At 39.6% G+C, this 23,068-nt stretch overlaps 1 protein-coding gene across 1 annotated transcript in view; it reads left to right on the top strand.

Moving 5' to 3' along the window:
* The window catches only part of AFF3 (ALF transcription elongation factor 3), a 588,477-nt gene that overhangs the window by 550,873 nt on the left and 14,536 nt on the right, over positions 1-23,068 (top strand). The window contains exons 16-17 of the mRNA XM_090281791.1: positions 10,812-10,875; positions 13,382-13,518. Coding sequence (XP_090137917.1) covers positions 10,812-10,875; positions 13,382-13,518 — 201 coding nt within the window. The remainder of the gene's footprint in view (positions 1-10,811; positions 10,876-13,381; positions 13,519-23,068) is intronic.

The raw sequence follows: 23,068 nt of genomic DNA, 5'->3' as shown, positions 1-23,068 counted from the left end.
ATGGCAGCCATTCACCAAGCACCTGGTCCATCTCTGTATGAGGTACTATTTTAAATCCTGAGGTGCAGCAGTGTGTGATAATGAGAGATCCTGCCTTCAGACCTGATTGCTTGCAGTCCGGCCAAGGGAATAGACACTAAACCACTAGCCCCACCCAAAGTCAGAAAATTAAAGGGTGCTACATGTTTCCATGTCTCAGCTTCCTTATTATAAAAAAATAATAGTCATGACATCTGTCTTCAGGGGTCCTCCTAGGATCCAGTTAGATGATCTTCCCTAAGAGCATTCATTTGGAGAATTGAAAGCACTGTGCAGACATGATGACTATTCCATTCTTGCCTTCCTCCCCTCCACTTCTCCAGCCCTGATGTCACCCAAGTGTGGACAAAGTCTATTTATCATCTCTATAGAAATCACTGAGAAATGGGAATACAAGTTGTGGTCCTCAAGAATTACCTGGGCTTCAGTAAGCCAATTTGGGCACAGAATTTTGGGGTAGAAAGCCAAATCCACATTTTTTTGGTTGTTGTTGTTAGTTTCACTTACTGAACATGTTCCAAGATCATGGATGTATAGAAGGTTAAGGGTGGCCTGGGAGGACATGTGTTTTTCTCATCTTCCTGTGGCTGCTATAGCTTCACTCAGCCCATACATGCTCTCCTCCTGACCCTTGCTTCCCCCACCCCCTCATCCCTTGCCCCAAGCAGCAAGGGAGGGAGTCATTGTTAAACGACTTTCATGGCCCAAAGCTTTTCTTTTATTAATTTTATTAAATTTTTTGGAGTGACACTGGTTAATAAAAATTATTCATGTTTCAAGTGTACAACTCTATAATAGATCATTCATATATTGCATTATGTGTTCACCACCCAAAGTCAAGTCCCTTTTTGTCACCATATATTTGACCTCCTTTACTGTATTCTACCTCCCCCCAAGCCCTCTTCCCCTCTAGTAACCACCATACTGTTGTCTGTGTCTGTGAGTTTTTGTTTATTTGTTTGTTGCTTTCAGTTTTATATCCCACATATGGTTATTGACTTTTTCTATCTGACTTATTTTTCCTAGCATGATATTCTCAGGATCCATCCATGTTGTCACAAATGGTGGTATTTAATCTTTTTTTGGCTGGGTAGTATTCTATTATATATGTGTGCCACGTCTTCTTTATCCAATCATCTATCAAAGGACACTTTGGTTGTTTCCACGTCTTGGTCACTGTGAATAATGCTGCAATGAACATGGGAGTAAATATATCTTTACAAATTAATGTTTTCAAATTTTTCAGGTAGATAGCCAGAAAAGAGATTTCTGGGTCATACGGTAGCTCTATTCTTAATTTTTTGAGAAACCTCAATCCTGTTTTCCATAGTGGCTGCACCAATTTACATTCCCACCAGCAGTGTATGAGGGTTCCTTTTTCTCTACAACCTTCCCAACACTTGCTATTATTTGTCTTGTTGATAATAACCATTCTAACAGGTATGAGGTGGTATCTCCTTGTCATTTTGATTTGTGTTTCCCTAATAGCTAATGAAGTTGAGCATCTTGTCATATACTTGGTGGCCATCTGTGTGTCATCTTGGGAGAATTGTCTGTTCAAGTTCTCTGCCTGTTTTTTAATTGGATTGTTTGGTTTTTATTGTGGTGGACTTGTATGAGTTCTTTATACATTCTGGATATTAATCCCTTATCAGAGGTTTTGTTTGCAAATATTTTCTCCCATTCAGTTGTTTGCCTTTTTGTCTTGATGATGTTTCTTTTGCTGTGCTGAAGCTTTTTAGTTTGATGTAGTTCAATTCATTTGTTTTTGTTTGCTTTGTCTTCCCTTGCCTTTGAGATCAAATTCATTAAATCTTCTCTAATGAAAAACCAAAATAAAAAATAAAAATAAAAAAACTGAAAAAAAAAATCTTCTCTAAGACCAAGGTCTGTCTATAAGTTTTCTACTATGTATTTTATTGTTTCAAGTCTTATGTTTTGTTCTTTGATCCATTTTGAGTTAATTTTTGCAGATGGTGACAGATAGCAGTCTAGTTTTATTCTTTTGCATAAGCACCATTTATTGAAAAGGCTTCCTTTTCTTTATTGCAAGTGTTTGGCTCCTTTATCAAAAATTATTTGCCCACATGTATGTGGGTTTATTTCTGGGCTCTCAGTTATGTTCCATTGGTCTGTGTGTCTGTTTTTCTGCCAATACCATCATGCTGTTTCAATTATCATCACTTTGCTATATAATTTGAAGTCAGGGAAGGTGATACCTCTGGCTTTATTCTTTTTTTCTCAGGATTGCTTTGGCTCTTCAGGGTCTTTGTGGTTCCATACAAATCTGATGATTTTTTTGTTCTTTTCCTTTAAAAAATAACTTTGGGATTTTGATGGGGAATGCATTTAAAAGGCACAGGTAGCCGATTGGATCAAAAAGTAAAAAATCAATCATATGCTGCCTTCAGGAGACACATCTCAGCTGCAAGGACAAATAAGTCTCAAAGTGAAAGGGTGAGAAATGATACAACAAGCATCTCTGACACCCAGAGAAAACTGGGTGTAGCCATACTTGTATCCAAAACTATAAATTACAAGATAAAAAAGGTAACAAGAAAAAAAGAAGGACATTTTATAATGATAAAGGGGGAAATCTACCAAAGCTTTTCTGCAAGAAAAGCATTTATTGATCCAAATGCTAGCCATAAAAGGAACAGGTCTTAGGGTGTGCAGTCTAATTCACCAGCAACAGGGATAGTGAAGGAGGAAACATACATGCTATCCTGGAGTTGACCCATTCTTTTGTACATATGTTTTGGGGAAGGAAGATGTCAGTTGTTTTGAAAGAATTTGCATTGGTTATAGATGGAGGGCAGGAAAAGGTGAAGCAGTGTCAGTTTTAGGCTAGGTGCACAGTTTGTAAGGAAGAAATATTTCAATTTTTTATCAGTTATGGGCAATAGTCATGAAAGTTCATGCATATACAGGATGTGGTGGCATCTTTTGTTTGCTACAGAAGTTGAGTCAAAGCTCCAGCATACACTGTATTCAGGAATGCAAGCAGTCTATTGTTAGTTGGCACACAGCTATTCACTGCTTAATTACTCATGTCTCTCTCACTCTCCACTGCCCACTGTAATTTAATTTAGGACATCATGGAATTTTTCTCTTATCATCATTAATCCCCTAGGTGGGGGGCATGTAATGCGAATATAATCAGTTGGTCAACTACATATATAATTAGGATTTGGTGGTGTAACTTGTTCACATGAGCTTTAACCATTTGTAAAAACAGGAGATTAGAATTGTGTTCAATTACCACATGGAAATTCGCATTGGAAGTCATAACCTAACAATGTTATCGATCACTAACATTCCAGCAGGTAATGTTAAAGGCATGGTATTTAAACACACACGCACACACACATATATGAAAAATGAAAATGTAAGAGATTTCCCAATGTGTGGACCACAAAGCTAAATCAGAGACAGCAACAACTAAGTAGTTCTACTTTGATCTGCAGTTTCTTGAACTATTTATACAAGAAAATGTTTCTCGTTCTATCGGGGCTGCAAACTAATCTAATTTTGTCACTGTGTGTATCAACGAAGAGGCTATCATGTGTTCTTCCCATTAGCAATATGTCTAATTTTTATGGCTGACAGCTACAATAAAACTGTTTCTCCTCTTATGAATAAATATATAATAGAATTTTTAAAAATCACTCTTACATATCCATCATAGAAAGAAAGAGATGTCGTGTTCCAATTGCCTTGTGTCCCAATTGATTTGAAATCTATAACAATGAAATAAACATGCAACTTAAACTGCCACTCAACCACTGAACTAAGAAAGTCCTAGGAAGATTCTTCAAGCCTGGAAAGCAGAAATAAGCATTGTGTCTGCCTTGAAACAATGAAAGACATTGTCCCGTAAGAGGTCTCTGGGCAAGGAAGTCACCTGAAATTGTGTAAATGTTTCCCAGGTTCAATTGGTATGTGCCAAGCACTTATTAAGTGCCAGGTACAGTGGCAGGAAGGAGCTAGCATACACAATTAATTAACTCTTTGTTTTTAATTCATGGGAGAGGCAGGCACATGAGTGGCCTCCCCAGAAAGGTTCCCTGGGACCACAAAACTTGAGCCTCCTCCAGCTCCTCTTCCATCTGTTTTCTATGGCAGCTTCCTCACCAGCAGCCTCCTTGACAGATGAGGACCTGATTCCTGTGGCTTTCCTTGACTTCTCACTCAGGGTGCCAAAAAGAAGTGAAATGACCAAGGAAGGCCACCAGTAGAAGACAAGAACAAGAAAATTAGCTCTGAAGTACCATACAGTTGCTGGAAATCTAGTCACAGTGATCCAAAAGTAACAGATGCTATACTGTCATTTAATTTTTAAAGCCCTATCATGTAGCTTTTTAGAAGAGTAAACTCATTCTTTTGTATTATAAATATTCATTAATGGTTGAATAAACATGCGATTCAGACAACAGCTGAATCCAGTGGGCGCTCAGTAACAAGTGTTGAATGAACCCCGCTGAATTATAACATCAGTGGGCAGGGGGCGGAGAGGCGGAGTGTAAAGCCTGACATTTTTTCTTTTTTCCTGAATGTAAGAAATCTACATGCATGTAAAGTTAAATTCACAGGCTTCCAGGCCCCTTGTTCTTTGTTACTTACCAATTAAACAGACTCCAGTTTGTGCCTTCAGGATGCAGATGGAACTGAACAGAATAACACTTATTTTTTAAATATGATCTAGGTCAGCTTGTTCTGCATAAATTGTAGGCTCAGGTGGTGGCAGTACGACTGCACCTCCTCCGCTGACATTTAGCCATGCATGAAATTCACTACTTGACAGCCACAGTTTTAAGGTGACACTGGTGTGATTACCAAACTTTTGTTTAAAAGAAAAAATTAAGAATTTATGTCAGTGAGCGACAACATTTAATTCAACTCAAAGCTCAGAAACTGATCTCATTAGTGCAAAGCCAGGAGCTGTAAACTACGTGGTGTCATAATTAGTGGCAGGGGAGCTCTTGGCCAGAGAAAATTGAGAGAGAACAACTGTGTCATGAAGGCCTCTGTGCAGAAGTCCCGAGCAGAGCTGAGTGGTGAAATGCTTGGCTGGAAAATGCAGCCTCTGTTACCACCAGCCATATTGCCGCACTGGGAAGCCAACAAACCCGAGTGCCAGGACGCCTGCTGCTTCCAGGAGGATGTGCTGTCTCTAACCCACACTTCCCAAGGAAGTCAGTCACGATCCTCACATTCAGCCAAACCGCCAAATGTCCCATCTGTCCCGTGGCGCCGATAATGGGAGCCCGGTTTCTTAAACCTCCCAACGTTGAGAACTGACCCCCTCTGCGAGAAGGCGCTGAAGGCCATGGAGGGTGAAATGTGGCCGGTGGGGAAGGAAGAGGGACTTGGCATTTGTAATGTAATTATGCCCGGCAGCCTCACAGCTAAAAGGACTCTAATTTTATAGAGGGTGGGAAGATTCCTGTATGTAAAAGGTCGGCTCTCTCGCAGCATGATTTAGTCAAAGGACACCAACTGAAAGCCCTGAGTAAGTGACATGACATCAAGGTAAAGTGTTCCCATGAGGGCTTGCTACTGCCACTGCTCTTCTCCTGACGGTCTCCCCGTCCCAGTTGCTCCGCAGCTGGACCCCACCTTTCCTGATTAGTACACCTTTATGTTCTTCATATGGAACTTTTTCCATTACGAAATCCCTGTCCCTCGGCCAGGTTCTTATTTTGTTCTAACCAAAACAAAGAAAGAGAGAAAGAAAAAAGGGACTAGGGCTGGAGGATGGGAGTGGGGTGGGGGACACAAAGCATTCAGATATCCCTGTTTGAAATCTTACCTCTTTAATCAACTTAAGGGTTTTGAAAAATTACTTTATTTTAAATGTCACACCCAGAGAACCACAGGAATAGAATTGATAAGTTTCCACTTCTCCAGGAAGTTGCTTTTGATAAAATGACCAACCCTGGTGCACCTGCCTTTGCATCCTGGAAAGCACACACTGTTTTCCGTGCACAGCCAGGAGAAGATGTCGTCTGCAAGAGCCTGCTGCTGTGAGAGACGCAGTGAATAATCACTGGTGCTTCTGAGAAGCTGGGTCCCAGGGACTTTAGCATCCTAGCCAACACCAAGATTATAGAAACAAATGCTGCATGTGAACCCTTACTTCTAAAATGCAGCTTACCTGCTTCCTTCAGGAAGCACTCATAAAGCCAACACCAGCACCTGGAGTTGCTGACTCTGAAGTGCCCTCATCAATAGTGTCATTTACTTGGTGTATCAAAATATTATAATTACTTAACTTTTTTTTCAATTACAGTTGACATTCAATATTAGTTTCAGGTATGCAGCATAGCGGTTAGACATTTATATAATTTACAAAGTGATCCCCCGGTAATTTAAGTGCCCATCTGGCACCATACATAGTTACTACAATACTACTGACTGCACTCCCTACGCCGTACTTTATATCCTGTGACTGTTTTGTAGCTGCCAGTTTGTACTTGTAATCCCTTCACCTTTCTCACCCAGTCCCCAACCCTTCTCCCATCTGCCAACTTCTTACACATTCTTTTTGGGAATGAAAGCACCCCAAAGCTTGGGACATTGTGACACCTCTGGGGCTTATCAAATGATAGGCTGACAGGATGTCAGATGATGAATTCATTTGGTATGCAGTTGCCTATTTGTCTGATTTGGATTTTAACTTCCCTAAGAAAATTATTCAGATTTCTGCTGTGCCCAGGAACCTGTTTCTTCAAACACGTTGAGCTCTCATCGCTGGAAGGTTTTACTAAACAGGCTGGTTCTGCTTGGGGGGGAGGTGGGGGGCTGTTTCACAGAGGTGGGAATTACAGCAAGGAGTCTGCCAGTCTCTCCATGGGAGCCTGTTCAGCTGGATCTCAGCCACCAAGGAGAACAGGGAGCAAGGTCACTTTAATCCTCCTCACCAGAAAAAAGATTGGGGTGGCTCAAACCAAGTTGCTGCTCAGAGCCAAGGTTGTGTGTTTGTAGGTGAGGGCGATGGGAGGATGAGGAGAAGAAAAGGATAAAGAGAACATTCTCTTTGGATCAAGTATTCAGATTGTTTTTGCTGCTGAGAGTTCTTGTAACAAAGGTATATGTGGCTAAACTTTGCCTTTTTAGACCACACAAGCCCTATTTCTGAAGAGCCCAAGATATGCAATTACATGTATGATGTTTAATTGAACTTTTATCAAGTTTGCTCATGTATCCTCATAAAATACCATCACTGAGAAAAAATGTAAAGAATGTTATTATCTAAACAAGAAACAAAATGCTAGGTTTTCAGTGTAAAAAAAAAAATAAGTTAGATGACAAGTCTGTTTGAACACTGAGGTAATTAGATTTCATTTTAGTCCTTTGCCATGTTCTATTCTGTAATGCCACAACAGCGACAACAATTATATCTTCCTCCTGGCTTGAACATTGCTGTTGGAGTGATGCCTTCATGAGAGCATGCATCCGCTGCACCACTGGGCAATCTAGGTCACGTTCCATCAGTCCCCTTACCTCTATAATGATCTGGGCTGGGAGTGTGGCACTAGAAATCACCTAAAAGGAGGAAATGGGCCAATCATTAGGCACTCTTCAGTGAATCTGTGTAATGAGCCCTCCATTATATGCAAAGATGAAATTCTAACTAATGTGTTTGTAAATGGCCTCTGGATGATACAGTTTTTCAGCATCTCAGGTTACTGTTGCAGCTGCTGTGATATAGTCAGGAAGTTAGATGTGCTACTTATCCACATACACTATTGTGAGAGTTTGTGACTCAGCCACCATATCAGGTTTAAAAACACATTCATGTGCTGCAGATAAAAACAGCAATGATTGAGGACCCTGTTTAGCAATTAAGAGCTACTGCTATCCATAAGGGTAATTTAGAAGGCTCATAAAAACTAAGATGTCATAGCTTAATACCAAAAGAATTCTTTCATGAAAACGAAATGCATTTAAAATGATGATCTGTTAGCGACAAGACCTACCAAACAGAGCAAGAAAAAAATGACCAACTTCATATACTAGAGTATAGAGCAGATAGATAATGATGTAGAGAATTTCAGGTTGCCATGGAGATGTTCTCTGGCTCATTGGCTATGTTGCTGCCATTGGAAGCCCCCACTCTCTTCTAAGCTCCAAATGAATTCAGTGTTATTCAAGGGGGATTTGTTTACCTTCTCCTATGTGCCTGAAACTACAGGGTGGGAAAGAGCAGAGGCCTACAGCGTAGTCTCTGCCGAAAGGTACCAGCAGCAAAGTTGTATGTGTGCAATGACTGAGCCCACTACAGCTCAGAAAATAATTCAATACCCAGAAGTGTAGTGCAAACAAGAGGTGGTATCTCAGATTAGGAAAAAAAGACGTGAGTATGGACCAAAGTTACCAAGAAGGCCTCACAGCAGTAAAATTTGAGAGAGAAGTGACATTTGGCTCATAGTAGTCACTCAGTGAATGAGCAGAGAGGAGAGTATTCCAGGCAGGAGAAAAAGAGTGATCAGAGCTTCTAAGACAGGGATGACATGTTAAGACAGTGAGGAGATGACCCCTTTGGTTGAGGGCCTTGGTGAGTAACAGTTGGATGAGATTACTGGAGGCCTGAACTGAGAGGTCATAAGCCCTAGAGATTGACTTTAGGTCTGTGAGGAGGCTGGTAATGTAGTGAAAGCCATATTTTACAAGTGTTGGTCAAGGATTAAGGTCTGGGACAGATTGGAGGAACGTGGATTTGGGCTAGAGGTGGCATCTGGTCTTCTACTTTGGAACATGAAGCAAAAGGAAACCAAAAAATAGTACAGAGGATTCTTTGGGCATCACCCAAATTGTCCAGCAGTGCAGTTACTCTGTATGATACTAGAATGGTAGATAAATATCCTTATACATTTGTCAAAATCCATAGAATGTACACCAAGAGTGAACGTAATGTAAACTATGGACTTTGGGTGATAATGATACATCAGTATAGGTTCATTGATTGTAACAGATGTACCACTGTGGTGGGCAATGTGAATAGTGAAGGGAGGCTGTGGGTGTGTGATGCAGGAGTTATCTGCAACCCTCAGTACTTCTGCTTCCTGTCAACCTAAAATAGCTCTTAAAAAAAAGGAAGTCTGTTAAAAGCCACCACAAACAAAAATAATGTAAATTACCAGAATTGGAATCAAAGATCAAACAGATAGTTAATATGTTGTTCAAAGGTCAGTATAGAGACAAAGAAGGAAAACCACCATGTAAATACCACTAAAGCCATTCAGATGGATGAAGTCTGGACAGCTAAGAACTGAAATAAAGACACCAGAGCCAGTAGGAGCAGGGCCTTCCAACGACAGAAGCTGTAGGCCTCACCCTCCAGTGAAGGCCCAGCAAGGCGAATGGAAGTTTGCAGGCCTGAGTGGCAGAAACAATGGCGAAGGGGTGAGGAGCCGAGGACAGGAGTATAATTATATGCATTAAGGAAATCTTGCAACTAACTGTGTTCCTCATGCATGTCTGTGTTGGGGAAGTTAACTATTTTCAGCACGGTATCACAGTCCTGACGATTTTTTATGGGGACATAAGACAGAAAAAAAGATGTCTTTTGCTACAGTGATTTGTGACCTGTGACCTGAAACTATTTGCTGTGATTTAGTAATTGATTGATTAAAATGAGGATAATAGTTTTGGATTGCAGTGGTACTGGCAACGATATATTCGTAGTTTTTTCTAAGCATTTTAACCTTTTCGGATAAAAGGATGTTCTGACTACCTAATGTTGCAGTAAGGAAAAAGAGCCATTTGAAACAAAGCAGTTCAAAATAAGCATGTGACAATAGGTTAAACAGTCCATAGTTAACATCAGTACTTGCCTCTTATCTCCCTTTCAGGGAGTCCTGGCTTATATTGGATATTCACGAACAGGTCAAGTTTATTGATTACATAAAAACCCATACTACAAAATAAGTTTAGGCTAATATCACCTAACGTATGCAGACTTTTAAAAATATATCAGATTAAGCATGCAAAGGTACTCTCTGATGAGTACCTTAGTGTAACTTGAAGTTATTACATACACTCAGATCCATCTCTGGATGAATTACTGGTGCCTTCATCTTCCAGCAGAATCAGAGCTGGCCAGGGTTATTGCTTTAATAATGCACTTGTCTGCTGTTAATATTTACCAGCTAGCTTAATCAGAGCTCTGGAGAATACATGCCACATTTGCATTGTTACAAGGTAGACATCATTTTACAATTACCTTCATTATACTGAAATGTAATCATGCAGCATTACCTCTTTCAGTTTCTCACTGTGAGGCTTTAAAATAATTATATAGAGATACATATAGCTCTAGGTACCATTTATGCATATAAATGACACTGATTTTCATAAGGATACATAAATATACTCATCCATACATATCCATAGGGTTATTATGAGGTATATTTGCAGTCTCATTAAAAAGCAATTGTTTTGTGTAAATATCATGTGAAATAAGATATTTTACTTGTTTTCTTAACCATGCAATAAAAATCTGATTCACAAATTAGGCACTGGAGAACCATGTTAAAATCAGTAAATGTAGATGATCAACATATACTGTGTTTTGAATTGCTAACTTAAGCAAAATATAATTGTGGCATTTTACATATGGGCAATAATTTGGAAATGCAGAAAGTACCTGATTCCCTTTTAGGCCCAGTTTTTAAACTATGAGTTAAGTTTGAGTAAAAGGAAGGAATACTTTCACAAGATCTTGCTCTTCCACAGTAGTGACATTTGGTGTCATGCTCCTCTTACAGGCCACGCAGTGCAGATTATTTTATGCAAGAAGCTAAACGGATGAAGCATAAAGCAGATGCGATGGTAAGTTCCTTTTCTTTCCAGATACATTCTTCCAAATTATGTTTTTGTACTGCACCTTCGTCACTGGAGCTATATAGCTGGTGTAATTATAAAATCTATTACAAGGATGGCTGCGTCCATTAAATGGGGAAATGTTTATATAATCAAGTGCTCGTAGTCCAATGAATTATGACTCCAACCAATAATGTCTGACTGGGAGAAAGCCCTGGATAAATGAATATTTTAATTTAGTCCTAAGGTTTGAACAGTAACTAGAGGCAGTAGAGTCAGTGGGTGCCGTATTTTTTTTCTTTAAAAATAGAATCTAGGTTTGCATTTTTGTCTTCTTAGCCTGGCCAGCCCTTGGCTTGGTCCCAGGATCTAATCCCTTTTCAAAAAGACTCACGTTCTTCATATGTACCTGCCAAAATGAATACTTCTCTGAAACTGTACAGCACAGAAACAATTATACTGCAGAAAAGACTCTAAAGTCAATATGATTTGATATTTATAAAAAATAACTTTTCTTGGGTAATCCACTGTTTTGGAAAGCTTGAAGCTTTTCAGGCATTATATTTTTTTAATTTCTATTTTTTTCTAAAAGAGATCATATGGTTATTACATCTTGAGGTCTCGTCCAAGGGGACTCTGCCCTGCTGGGGAATGACAGTTAGGTTCCCCTCCAGCATTTATAACTGAAACTGGGGAGCTGGAGATGAAAAAGGCATTTCAAATTACCTTTATCATGTTATTCCAGTGTTGAAGATGTTCAAACCATAAGAGCACTCTTCTCCCAATGCTACTGATGTTGATCATCGAATATTTGTTTGTATGAAGATCACTGCCTAGGTACACCAGTGTACAAGGGAAATAACCAGAGTATTGGAAAATAAAGAAGGTATAGTTCTTGCCTTCACAACCCCACAGTCTGCTGAAGGGTTCTGGTCACCTGAAGAAGCTTAAGCATGGTTACTATTGGAGAAGAGCATCAAATTTTAAAGCAGAATGAAAATTTCTGCCTGAATCACCCAAGGTTTATCAGGATTATCTGTTCAGTGTCATCTTGCCCAAACCAACACGGCTCCAGCCAGGCTGGTCCCCTACGGGCCTCTAAGCATACCTTACTCAAGCCAGCCAGCAGGCCTTTGCACTTGTAGAGCCTCACACACACACACTCCCAGCGCACGCATCCTTACACGCTCTGGCTCTCATGCACACTCACACCTTCAGCCTGCTCCCCAAATCCTTTCCTCCCAGTGTCATTTTCAGGTCTCTCTCCCTGGGCCTCCCAGCCTCTGCCGCCCCATCGCTGGCTCCCTTCCTACCATCTCATGTGCATTAGTCTCGTTGCTCTGCATATTGAGTTAATCACAGACTGCCTTGTGCTATGAACTGTCTTGTGGATGCACATTTTTTCTCTCTAAATGTATTATATGTTCCTGGAAGGAACTTGTGTGTTTCAAGTGCACATAGCATAGAATTGGGTGTTTCAGAAACTACTTAGTGAATGAATGTCTTCCTTAATCTCAAAGTGTTGCCAAGAAATATTGTGATAGCCTATTAGGGTTATAAGCTGTTTAAAAATTTTGATTTACTAATGAGGGAGAATTTTGCTCTAAGCATTCTGTTTTCTAAGGTATCATTATGAATGAGAATTTTTTTAGCAGTAATATTTACATTAGTAGAGTATTTGTGTAACCCTGTTTTGATTGATGAGTGAATATTTAAAAACTAGAAAGATATGCAATTCAAACTTAGAGTATGTAATTATCCACAGAGAGTAACAATGTATGGAACCAAGAACTTGATGTATAAATTTAGATTTATGAGACCCTAAGAATATAAAGCTGATTCTTACTGTTGTAGTGAAAGAGTAACATCAGTTTAACCCCCCAAAATGTTTTTTATTAAATTTCAACTCTATGTCCCATTTTAGCTAAGCTGAAATATTGCCTTGAGTTTTATCTCCTCTCTTTTCCTCTCCTTACTCCCCCCCTTAATTGAGGTCCTAACTCTTAAAGAAATAGCTAAACACACACACATACACACATGCACAACAGGAGGAAGGCATAGAAATGGAAATGTCACAGATAACGTAAAAGATAATATCCAAGGCCAGAAATAATCAAAGTTAGAGAATACAGAAAAAGTATGAAAACTTTTATATGGAATCAGGGCTACCAACTTTGCTGTATATTTAACATAGCATGAGAAAGCAAGGAATGAAGTTGCTAAGCTATTAGGGGTTAGAAAGAGGAGAATAGAAATTAGAGCAACAATGAAGTTCTGGACTATTCTGATTGGCAGTTATATGGATTTGGTAAAATTCTGTCCGTAACCATTCACTTATCCTAAACCAGTGGCAATTTATGACGATAACTAGAGAAGGAAGTACCCCATTTTTTTCTCTCAGCTCCATTTGGAATTCAAAAGTTGAGTTTCTCAAATAAAGTATATAGACAATGCTGTTTTTAAAAAAAAAAAAAAAACTGTACTTAAGGAAAACACCATTAACTCTGTTGATCAGGTGGAAAAGTTTGGAAAGGCTCTGAACTATGCTGAAGCAGCTTTGTCATTCATTGAGTGTGGAAATGCAATGGAACAGGGCCCGATGGAATCCAAGTCTCCTTACACAATGTATTCGGAAACAGTGGAGCTCATTAGGTAAGTGCTGTGTTTTCTTCTGGTTGGGGGCATTGTTGGGAGGGGTGGCAGGTGAGGAAAATTTGTAAGTACTCTGAATGCAAAGAAAAGAATGTCAACTTGCACTATCAGCTACCAAGAACCAATGTTCATCTCCAAAAGTTAAAATGTAAGATTTTGCACAACATTTTCACACTGCCTGCCTCCTCTGCTGTCTGTGAATGAGTCAGGGAAGCTCCTATAACCCCTTATTGCTGCAGGAAGGAAGCTGAGTCTGAGTGGTACATGAATGTCTACTTCACCCAGATAGGAAGTGGAAGATTTTTAATTCATTTCACCTCTATGCTGCTTTTTAAAAGTAAGTATAATCTCAATTCTAATGCCATCAATAATGATTCAGGAGTATTTAATGAAAGGAAAGAAGATTCATGGGAATTGTAGGAAATGAAATTTCTCCTATGATATACTATCTCAGAGGGTCCTGACATTGTTCTAGTGTAAGACTTAGATATGAGCATCATTCTGCTACCTGGGTTAAGACATGTAATTGGAGCAGAAGCAGAGTTTCTGATGGGAGCACATCAAGGCAGTTGGTCAGAAATGCTTATCTTCCATGATGGAGACCTGGAAAGGCACATCTTTATCATCTCTTTAATGAACAATTAAGGGAATTTCATCTGTTAGTCCTACTGAGAACCTTTGTCACATGATTTGTTTTTAGCCAGTTCAACTTCTTTGGATAATGTCTAATACCCGTTATGTGAAATAATTCTTTCCTAAACTAACAGAAGGAAAAATCTCATTGAATCGGCTCAGTAATACAGAGGAGATGACAGAGGATAGGAGCAACGAACAGGAAATAGAATTTACCCAATCTGAGTAATAGAGAAAAAATAGAATGAAAAAAAAAAAATAGAGTCTCAAACATAACAACAAAACATGCAATATACATATTATTGGAATCCCAGAAAGAGTGGAAGACAGCAGGACTGAAGAGTATTTGAAGAAGTAATGTCAGAAACTTGCCAAATTTGGCAAAATAAACTACAGGCTCAAGAAACTAAGGAGAACCCAAATAGGATAAATGCACATGAAAACACATCATAACTATAATTCTGAAAACTAAAAACAAAGAAAAACAAATCCTGAAAACAACCAAAGAGAAATGACATGTCACCTCTAGGGGAACGTGTCACCTGTAGGGGAACACCAATTCAAATGACAGCACACTTTGCATCTGAAACCATGGAAGCCAGTAGAGAGTGGTGCAATATTTTTCAAGCGCTGAAAGAAAAAGAAACTATCAAACAGTGAATTCTAGATTCAGTAAAACTTTATTTTTCAGGAAAGAAAAGTAAATAAATATATTCTCAGAGTAAGACAAACCCACCCTTATAGATTAGCTAAAGGAAGTTCCTCAAACAGAAAGGAAATGACAAAAAAAGGAATTCTGGACCATGAAGAAAGAAGAAAGAACAGCAGAAGAAGAGATGTTTGGATATGTGCAATAAATTATCCTCATGAGTTTTATAAATCTTATTTGATGATTGAAACAAAAATTATGCTACCATCTGACACTCAAGACAATGTTATTTAAAAGTGAAGAAAGTAAAGGGACCTAAGTGGAAGTAAGGTTTCTATGCTTCCCCCAAAGTGGAGAATGTTGATACCAGTAAATTTTGTAAAACCCAGAACAACCACTATGAAAACTAGGCAAAGAGATACATGCGAAAACACTACAAATCTGCATATTGTGGGGATAGTATAATAATCATATCATTTCTTGAGCAATTCACAACAAATACTATCCCAGTTAATTCTTTTTCTTTTTTTTTAATTTGAACTTTTTATTATACGGCTAAGTATTTCTTTTATTTTTTAATATGTTTTATTGCTTATACTGTTAGAGTTGTCCCAATTTCTTTTCCCTCTGCTCCCCTCCACCCAATAACCCCCCTCTCTCCAGTTTTCCCCCCCTTATTCCATGTCCATTGGTTGTGCATATAGTTCTTCTCAGCCTCTTCCTATCTTCTCCATTCCCTCCTGCTATGCTTCTTAATTCCTGTACCATCTCCCTCCCTTTCCCCCTTTCCCCTCCCTGCTGACCTCCCCCCTGTATGTTCCCCACACCTATAATTCTTTTTCCACTCTTGTTGCCTACTTAATTTGCCTTTGTTTTGATTCCCTAGCTTCCGTTGTTGGTTGTTGTGATACAGTTTTCATTTTAATGTTCATAGTTTTGCTCCTCCTTCTTCTAAACCAGTCCCTTTATCATCTCATATAACAGTGGTTTGGATCTAATGAATTCCTTCAGTTTTACTTTCTCCTGGAAGTACTTTCTCTGCCCTTCTACTCTGAATGACAGCTTCATTGGATAGAGTATTTGTGGCTGTAGGTTTTTGCTTTTCATTACTTTGAATATTTCTTGTCAGTCCCTTCTTGCCTGCAGGGTCTCCTTTGAGAAATCAGCTGATAGTCTAATTGGGACCCCTTTGTACATAATTCTTTTCTTCTCTTTTGCTGCTTTTAAGATTCTCTCTTTTATCTTTAATTTTTGACAATTTGATTATAATGTGTCTTGGTGTGGTTCTCCCTGGGTCCAGTTTTTCTGGAACTCTCTGTGCTTCCTGGACCTGTAAGTCTATTTCCTTCCCCACGTTAGGGAATTTCTGCTTCATTATTTTTTCACATAATTTTTCAATTTCTAGTTCTTCTTCTTCACCCTCTGGCAGTCCTATAATTCGAATGTTCATTTGCTTATAGCTATCCCAGAGGTTTCTGAGCCTCTCCTCGTATTCCTCCCTTTTTGTTTCCTCTTTCTGCAGTAGTTGACTGTTTGTTCCTTCCATATGTTCCAATTTGTTGATTTGATCTGGTTTTCATTTCCTCACCACTTGTCTCATATGTGTTTTTGTTCATTTCAGTATGACTGGCTTTCATTCCTTCCCTGTCTTATTCCAAATCTTTTGTTAATTCTGTAAGCTACCTTATGACTAAAGCTCTGAAGTGAGCCTCAGAAAGAGTTCCTATTTGCTCATCTGCTGCCTGGTGAGCTGCATCACTGGGATTTCATCATGGTCTGCTTCATCCTGACAGTTTTCTGTTTACCTTTGCTTCCTGAGAGGGCTGTAGGGGGTGGAGCCCCGTGCACTCATCACTACCCAGCAACCAGCAACCTTTTTCACTGCTCTGTGGCGCTTTATGTGGGGGTGGGAGTCCAAGATGGATTCCTGCCATTACTCTCCTTCCCCACGCCCTCTGGGCCTCACAGTCCAAGCCAATGGGGGGGTCTGCCTTCCCCAGCGTTGGGTTGGAATCTCAAGTTGCCAGGTCTCGACTGCAGCCAGAATTGCTCCCCTGGCATTTCTCGCAATCCCACCGCTGTCCCCGCTGCTACCACGGACAGCACAGCCCGACCTTTCCGTCCTGATTCTGATTTCACCCCTCCTACCCATCCAGACAAGCACCGCTGGTTTATAACTTCATATGTTGGGCTTCCATGTAGTTTATTTTCTGGAATTTCTGGTTATCTTTGGTTTTGATATAGTTGTATTCCTACTTAGTTGTGGAGAGAGACAGAGCGTGTCAGTCTAAGTCTCCATCTTGGCCAGAAGTCCCAGTTAATTCTTACATTTCTATGTGATATGATTCTATGTGAGTAGCAACATTAGTCTTGTGATTAGCAGTGTTAGTCTTACTTAATAAATAAGGACGTGGAGGTTTAAAGATGTTACTCTAAGCTCTCACAACTAATAATTGCTAGGATTTGAACTCAGGACTCCCTAACTATTCCACATATTACCTCAGCTCTCTCAGAAAGTCTGCAAGTGACTCGGTGTGTTATTAGAGAACGAAATGACCATAATCCAGAGAAATCAGTGTGATTAACTAATGTTCATAAAAGCCAATAATTATGCTCCCAGGACACTCACACTATTGTCAAAGTAAACATTCAGTCACAATGAAAAAGGGGTAAATACAGGCATTTGTCCGAGTACAGGAATGAACATTTTTTCCGGATATTGCCCTGGAAGATATTGAACTTTGCCTCCGTCTTGTCAGCCACTCAGCCATAAATCAAAATTTGTAAAAATGGATGTGTCACCATATACATGGATAACATTTGAACTGGTGTCACTCTCAACCATGTGTAGCATTGGAATTTGTATTGTTAAAGGGCAAAAGTAGCTAGACTGTCATAAAAGACATTTTGTTCTAGTCATCACAATAAAATAATGCTGCAGGAAAATGAAGCAGCATTAGCTAGCTTTTATTATCTGCAAGTGCTATGAAAAACTTAAGTATTGGGTAGAGAGAACTTCCATTGTAGAGGATGTTCTATTGTTAATAAGAAAACTTTGTTAAAAAACTTTCTTTGGATGGAATCCAAGATGGCAGTGGAGTAGGTGGAAGCTATACTCATCTCCTCCCACGACCAAACTATAATTACAACTAAAATATAGATCAATCAATCTGAGTAACCAACTGAAGACTAGTTGAACAGAAGTCTTATAACCAAGGATTTACAGAAGTCACATCAAGACTCATAGGGGAAGGGTGGAGAAGAGAAAAGGGCTGGCCCTGCTCCCACGGGCAGTGGCTGAGATCCTGGAGGAATATCTCAGATGAAAAGGTTGCCCTGAGGAGCATGGGGTCTCAACCCCATGCCAGTCTCCCCAGCCCAGAGCACCAAAGACAGGAACAGGTGTCCACATAACATTGGGCTGTAAAAATCAGTGGGGGTTCTTTCCACCGGGGAGAAATGGGAGTTTGCTAGAGACACAGGCACCTTCTTAAAGGGCCAGCACACAAAATGTTGTTCTCAGCCACTCACCATAGGCTCCAGTGGAGGGAGGATGGAGCAGACTAGAGTCAAATGAGGAGAGACTGGGGCTTGTGGCTCTGAGGAGAGAGCTGAAGGGAGAGCCTCCAGAATTCCTGTGCTGAATCTTTCTCCCACCTCACAGATGCCATCTTTCTTGGGTAGAGCACTCCTTTCCTTATGGCATCAGCCTGGGTAAATGCAATAGCCCCACCCTCTAAGACTCCCCATTGCCCCACCCAGCAGAGCTCATACCCTTCCAAGGAGTCAGCTGTCTGGGCAGAGGTGTAAAGGTCCAGGAAGACTTGGGGTGTCGGGGACTGAGTTGTATGGATCTGGGCAAGGCTACTCCACCTTCTTCCCCCCAAGCCTGACTAGCAGTCCCCTTCATAGGAGATCCACTAGTCCTACCCTCCCATCTCCCAGCAGCCCCACCCTGCTGAGCTCCTGGCAGAATCTAGGACAGACTGAGTTAGTTGTGTGACTCCAAAACAGGGGCCATTTTCCCATTACATGTCTGACCAATGCAGAGCCCTCTTCACACAGCCAAATCTTGGTCTACTGGGGCCTGATAAACTTTGCCGGCCTCACCCTGACAATTTCCTGAGACCCCGCCCCACCATAATGGTCTGTGGGCACTCGAAGGGTTACAGCTAGACTTTGTGTATACTGGGACTTTTGCTGAGTGGCTTCAGACCTGGCATTGGCACCAAGTTTGAACCTTTAGCAATCTGGTGAATACCACTGCTCCCTACCTAATGACTCACTGAGAACCTACCTCATGCAACCTGAGTACCGGCAGAAACTCTTTCAGTGACTGAGCCTAATGGGCAGTCAGCAGATGCAGGCAGATTGGATGGTACCTTGGGCCTTTTGCTGACATGCCCCCAGACTCAGTGCTAATGGAAGCCAGCCTTGGTGCTCAACTTGTCCCTTCCCAAACACACCCAGTCCCAGCAGAGGCACCACAAATGGTAGATTGCTTTGTAGCTCCAAAGAGGTTGCCTAGGGCCAGTCACAGGAAGCATCTGGCACTGACTGCACCAGAGTCCCTCCCAAGAAGCCCCAGAGCAGGATCCAATTAACTTCATAAGCACCATATCTGAAGGGAGATCTCAGTAGGCACCAGGCCCTGATGAGGCAAATTCAACTAAGTATGGTCAGCACCTACACAGCAGCTCATACACTGTGGCAGAGGTTGGTCCTCAGGGTCAAATTCAGGTGTGAATGGGCCAATATCAATTAAAACTCAGTTATAACAAAAGGTCTCACATAACCCACACAAGTGGCATTACTGGAGCACCCAGCTCAAGTGATCAAGAGGACTTTGCCAATGGGTCCCACCCAGATACCTACTCCATAAGGCCACCCTACCAAACCTGGAAGACATAGCAGATCTACCTAATGCATAGAAACAAACAGAAAGGCAGTCAAACTGGGAAGACAAAGAAACATGCCTCAAATAAAGGAACAGGAGAAATATCCAAAAAAATAGCTAAATGAAATTGAGGCAAGCAATTTACAAAAAAATGGTTGTAAGGATGCTCAAGGAACTTAGAACTACAACAGTGTGAAAAAGGACATAGAAACCATATAAAATAACCAGTTGAAAATGAAGAATACAATATCTGAAATGAAGAAGACACTAGAAGGAATAAACAGTAGGTTTGATGAAGCAGAGGATCAAATCACAGATTTAGAAGACAAGGTAGCAGAAAACACCCTATCAGAGAAGGTTAAAAAAGAATTTTTAAAAAGGAGGATAGTTTAAGAGACCTCTGGGGCAACATGAAGCATAAGAACATCCACATCATATGGGTACAAGAAGGAGAAGAGAGTGAGCAAGGGATCAAAAACCTACCTGAAGAAATAATGACTAAAAACTTCAATAACCTGCTGAAGGAAAAGGACACACAGGTCCATGAAGCAGAGAGAGTCCCAAACAAAATGAACCCAAAGGAGGCCCACACTAAGGCACATCATAATTAAAATGTCAAAGATTAAAGACAAAGAGAGAATCTTAAAAGCAACAAGGGAAAGACAGTTAGTTACCTATAAGGAAGCTCCCATAAGACTTCTAGAAGATTTCTCAACAGAAACATTACAGGGCAGAAGGGATTGGCATGAAATATTCAAAATAATGAAAAGCAAGGACCTACAAACAAGACTACATTGCCCCACAAGGCTGTCATTTAAAATTGAAGGCAAAATAAAGAGCTTCCCAGACAAGAAAAAGGTTAATGAGTTATTTACTACCAAACCAGTATTACAAGAAATTTTAAAGTGTCTTCTAAAAGAAGAATAAGACGAGGAGGATGGGGGGAAGAAAGAAGGAGGAGAAAGGAAAAAGAAAAAATAAGAAGGAAGAAGAAGAACAACATAGTTGTAAAGAATAAAATGGCAATAAATACATACCTATTAATAATCATTTTAAATGTAAATGGCTTAAATGCTCCAATCAAAAGACATAGGGTAGCTGAATGGATAAGAAGACAAGACCAATATATGCTATCTACAAGAGACTCACCTCAGAATGAAAGATACAAATTAAAAGTAAAGGGATAGAAAAAGATATTTCATGCAAATGTAAATGAAAAAGAAGCTGAGGTAGTAATACTTATATCTCACAAAATAGACTTTAAAACAAAGGCTATAATAAGACACAAAGAAGGACACTACATAATCATAAAGGAATCAATACAACAAGAGGATGTAACACTTGTAAACATTTATGCACCCAACATAGGAGCACCTCAATATATAAAGCAAATACTAATGAACATAAAGAGAGATTGACAGTAATACAGTCATAGTAGGGGATTTTAACGCCCCATTGACATCTGTGGATAGATCTTTTTTGAAAAGATTTTTTTTATTTACTTTTAGAGAGAGGGAAAGGAAGGAAGAAAGAGAGGGAGAGAAATATCAACATTTGAGAGATACATCATTGGTTACCTCTCATGCACCCCTAACCAGGACCTGACCTGCAACCCAGGCATGTGTCTCACTGGGAATCAAACCAGCGACCTTTCAGTTCATAGGCCGGAACTCAGTCCACTGAGTCACACCAACCAGGTCTCCATGGAGAGATCTTACAGACAGAAAATCAATAAGGAAACAGTGGCCTTACATGACACACTATACCAGATGGATTTAATTGATATATTCAAGCATTTCATCCCAAAGCAGCAGAACATACATTCTTTTCAAGTGCACATGGAACATTTTCTAGGATAGAACACATGTTAAAATACAAAACAAGTCTCAATAAATTTAAGAAGATTGAAATAATAGCATCATTCTCTCTGACCAAAATGGCATGAAACTAGACATCAGTCACAAGGAAAAATGAAAAACAAAGATATGGAAGCCAAATATCATGTTACTAAACAATGAATGGGTTAGCAAGGAGATCAAGGAAAAAATAAAAAGCTACCGTGAAACAAATGAAAATGAGAACACAACAACCCAAAACCTGTGGATCACCCCAAAAGCAATCCTAACTAGGAAATTGATAGCATTACAGGCCTACCTGAAGAAACAAGAAAAATCTCAATCTAACTTTACACTTAAAGGAACTAGACAAAGAACAACAAACAAAGCCCATAGTGAGTAGAAGAAAGGAAATGATAAAGATAAGAGCATAAATAAATGAAATAGAGTCTAAAAAACAATACAGAAGATCAATAAAACCAAGAGCTGGTTCTCTGGAAAGATAAATAAGATTGATAAACCTTTAAACAAACTCATCAAGAAAAGAAGAGAGGGGACCCAAATTAATAAAATCAGAAATAAACAAGAAGTAACAACTGACACCACATAAATACAAAGGATTGTAATGAAATATTACAAACAACTATATGCCAACAAATTGGACAATTTGGATTTATTGATAGCCATTTTGGCAGGTATGAAATGATACCTCATTTTGTTTTTAATTTGCATCTCTCTTGTTAGTAATGTTGAACATCTTTTCAAATGTCTATTGATCATTTGTATGTCCTCTTTGGAGAAGTGTCTATTCAGGTCCTTTGCCCATTTTTAAGTTGGATAGTTTGTCTTCCTAGTGTTGAGTTGTATACTTCTTTATGTACTTTGGAAATTAACCCCTTACCAGATGTATCATTGACAAATATATTTTCCCAATCAGTTGGTTGTCTTTTCATTTTGTTGATGGTTTTCTTTGTTGTGCAAAAACTTTTTAGTTTGATGTAGTTCCATTTGTATATTTTTTCTTTTGCTTCCTTTGTCCGACAAGATATATTTAAAAAAAAAATTGCTATGAGAGATGTCCGAGCTTTTATTACCTATGTTTTCTTCTAGGATTTTTATGGTTTCAAATCTCACATTTAAGTCTTTAATTCACTTTGAGTTTATTCTTGTGCATGGTATAAGAAGCCATCAATGGGCCTGAGTGGGTTTTTAGTCTCATAGCATACCTAGAAGAAAATATATTATGCTAAGTGAAATAAGCCAGTCAGAGAAAGACAAATATAATATTATTTTACTTAAATATGGAATCTAATGAACAAAATAAACAAAATAGAAACAGACTCATAGATACAGAAAATAGACTGGCAACTGCCAGAGGGAAAGGGGTTGAGGGGCTGTGTCATAGACACAGACAAGAGTATGGTGATTACCAGAGTGAAAGGGGGTGGGGGGGTAGAAGAGTTAGGTAAAAGGGGGATAAATGGTGATGGAAGGAGACTTGACTTTGGACGGTGAACACACAATATAATATACAGA

Source organism: Furipterus horrens, unplaced genomic scaffold (genome assembly GCF_987537825.1).
Source record: "Furipterus horrens unplaced genomic scaffold, mFurHor1.1.pri manual_scaffold_6, whole genome shotgun sequence".
Taxonomy (NCBI): domain Eukaryota; kingdom Metazoa; phylum Chordata; class Mammalia; order Chiroptera; family Furipteridae; genus Furipterus; species Furipterus horrens.
This window is presented reverse-complemented; position numbering and strand designations above follow the sequence as displayed.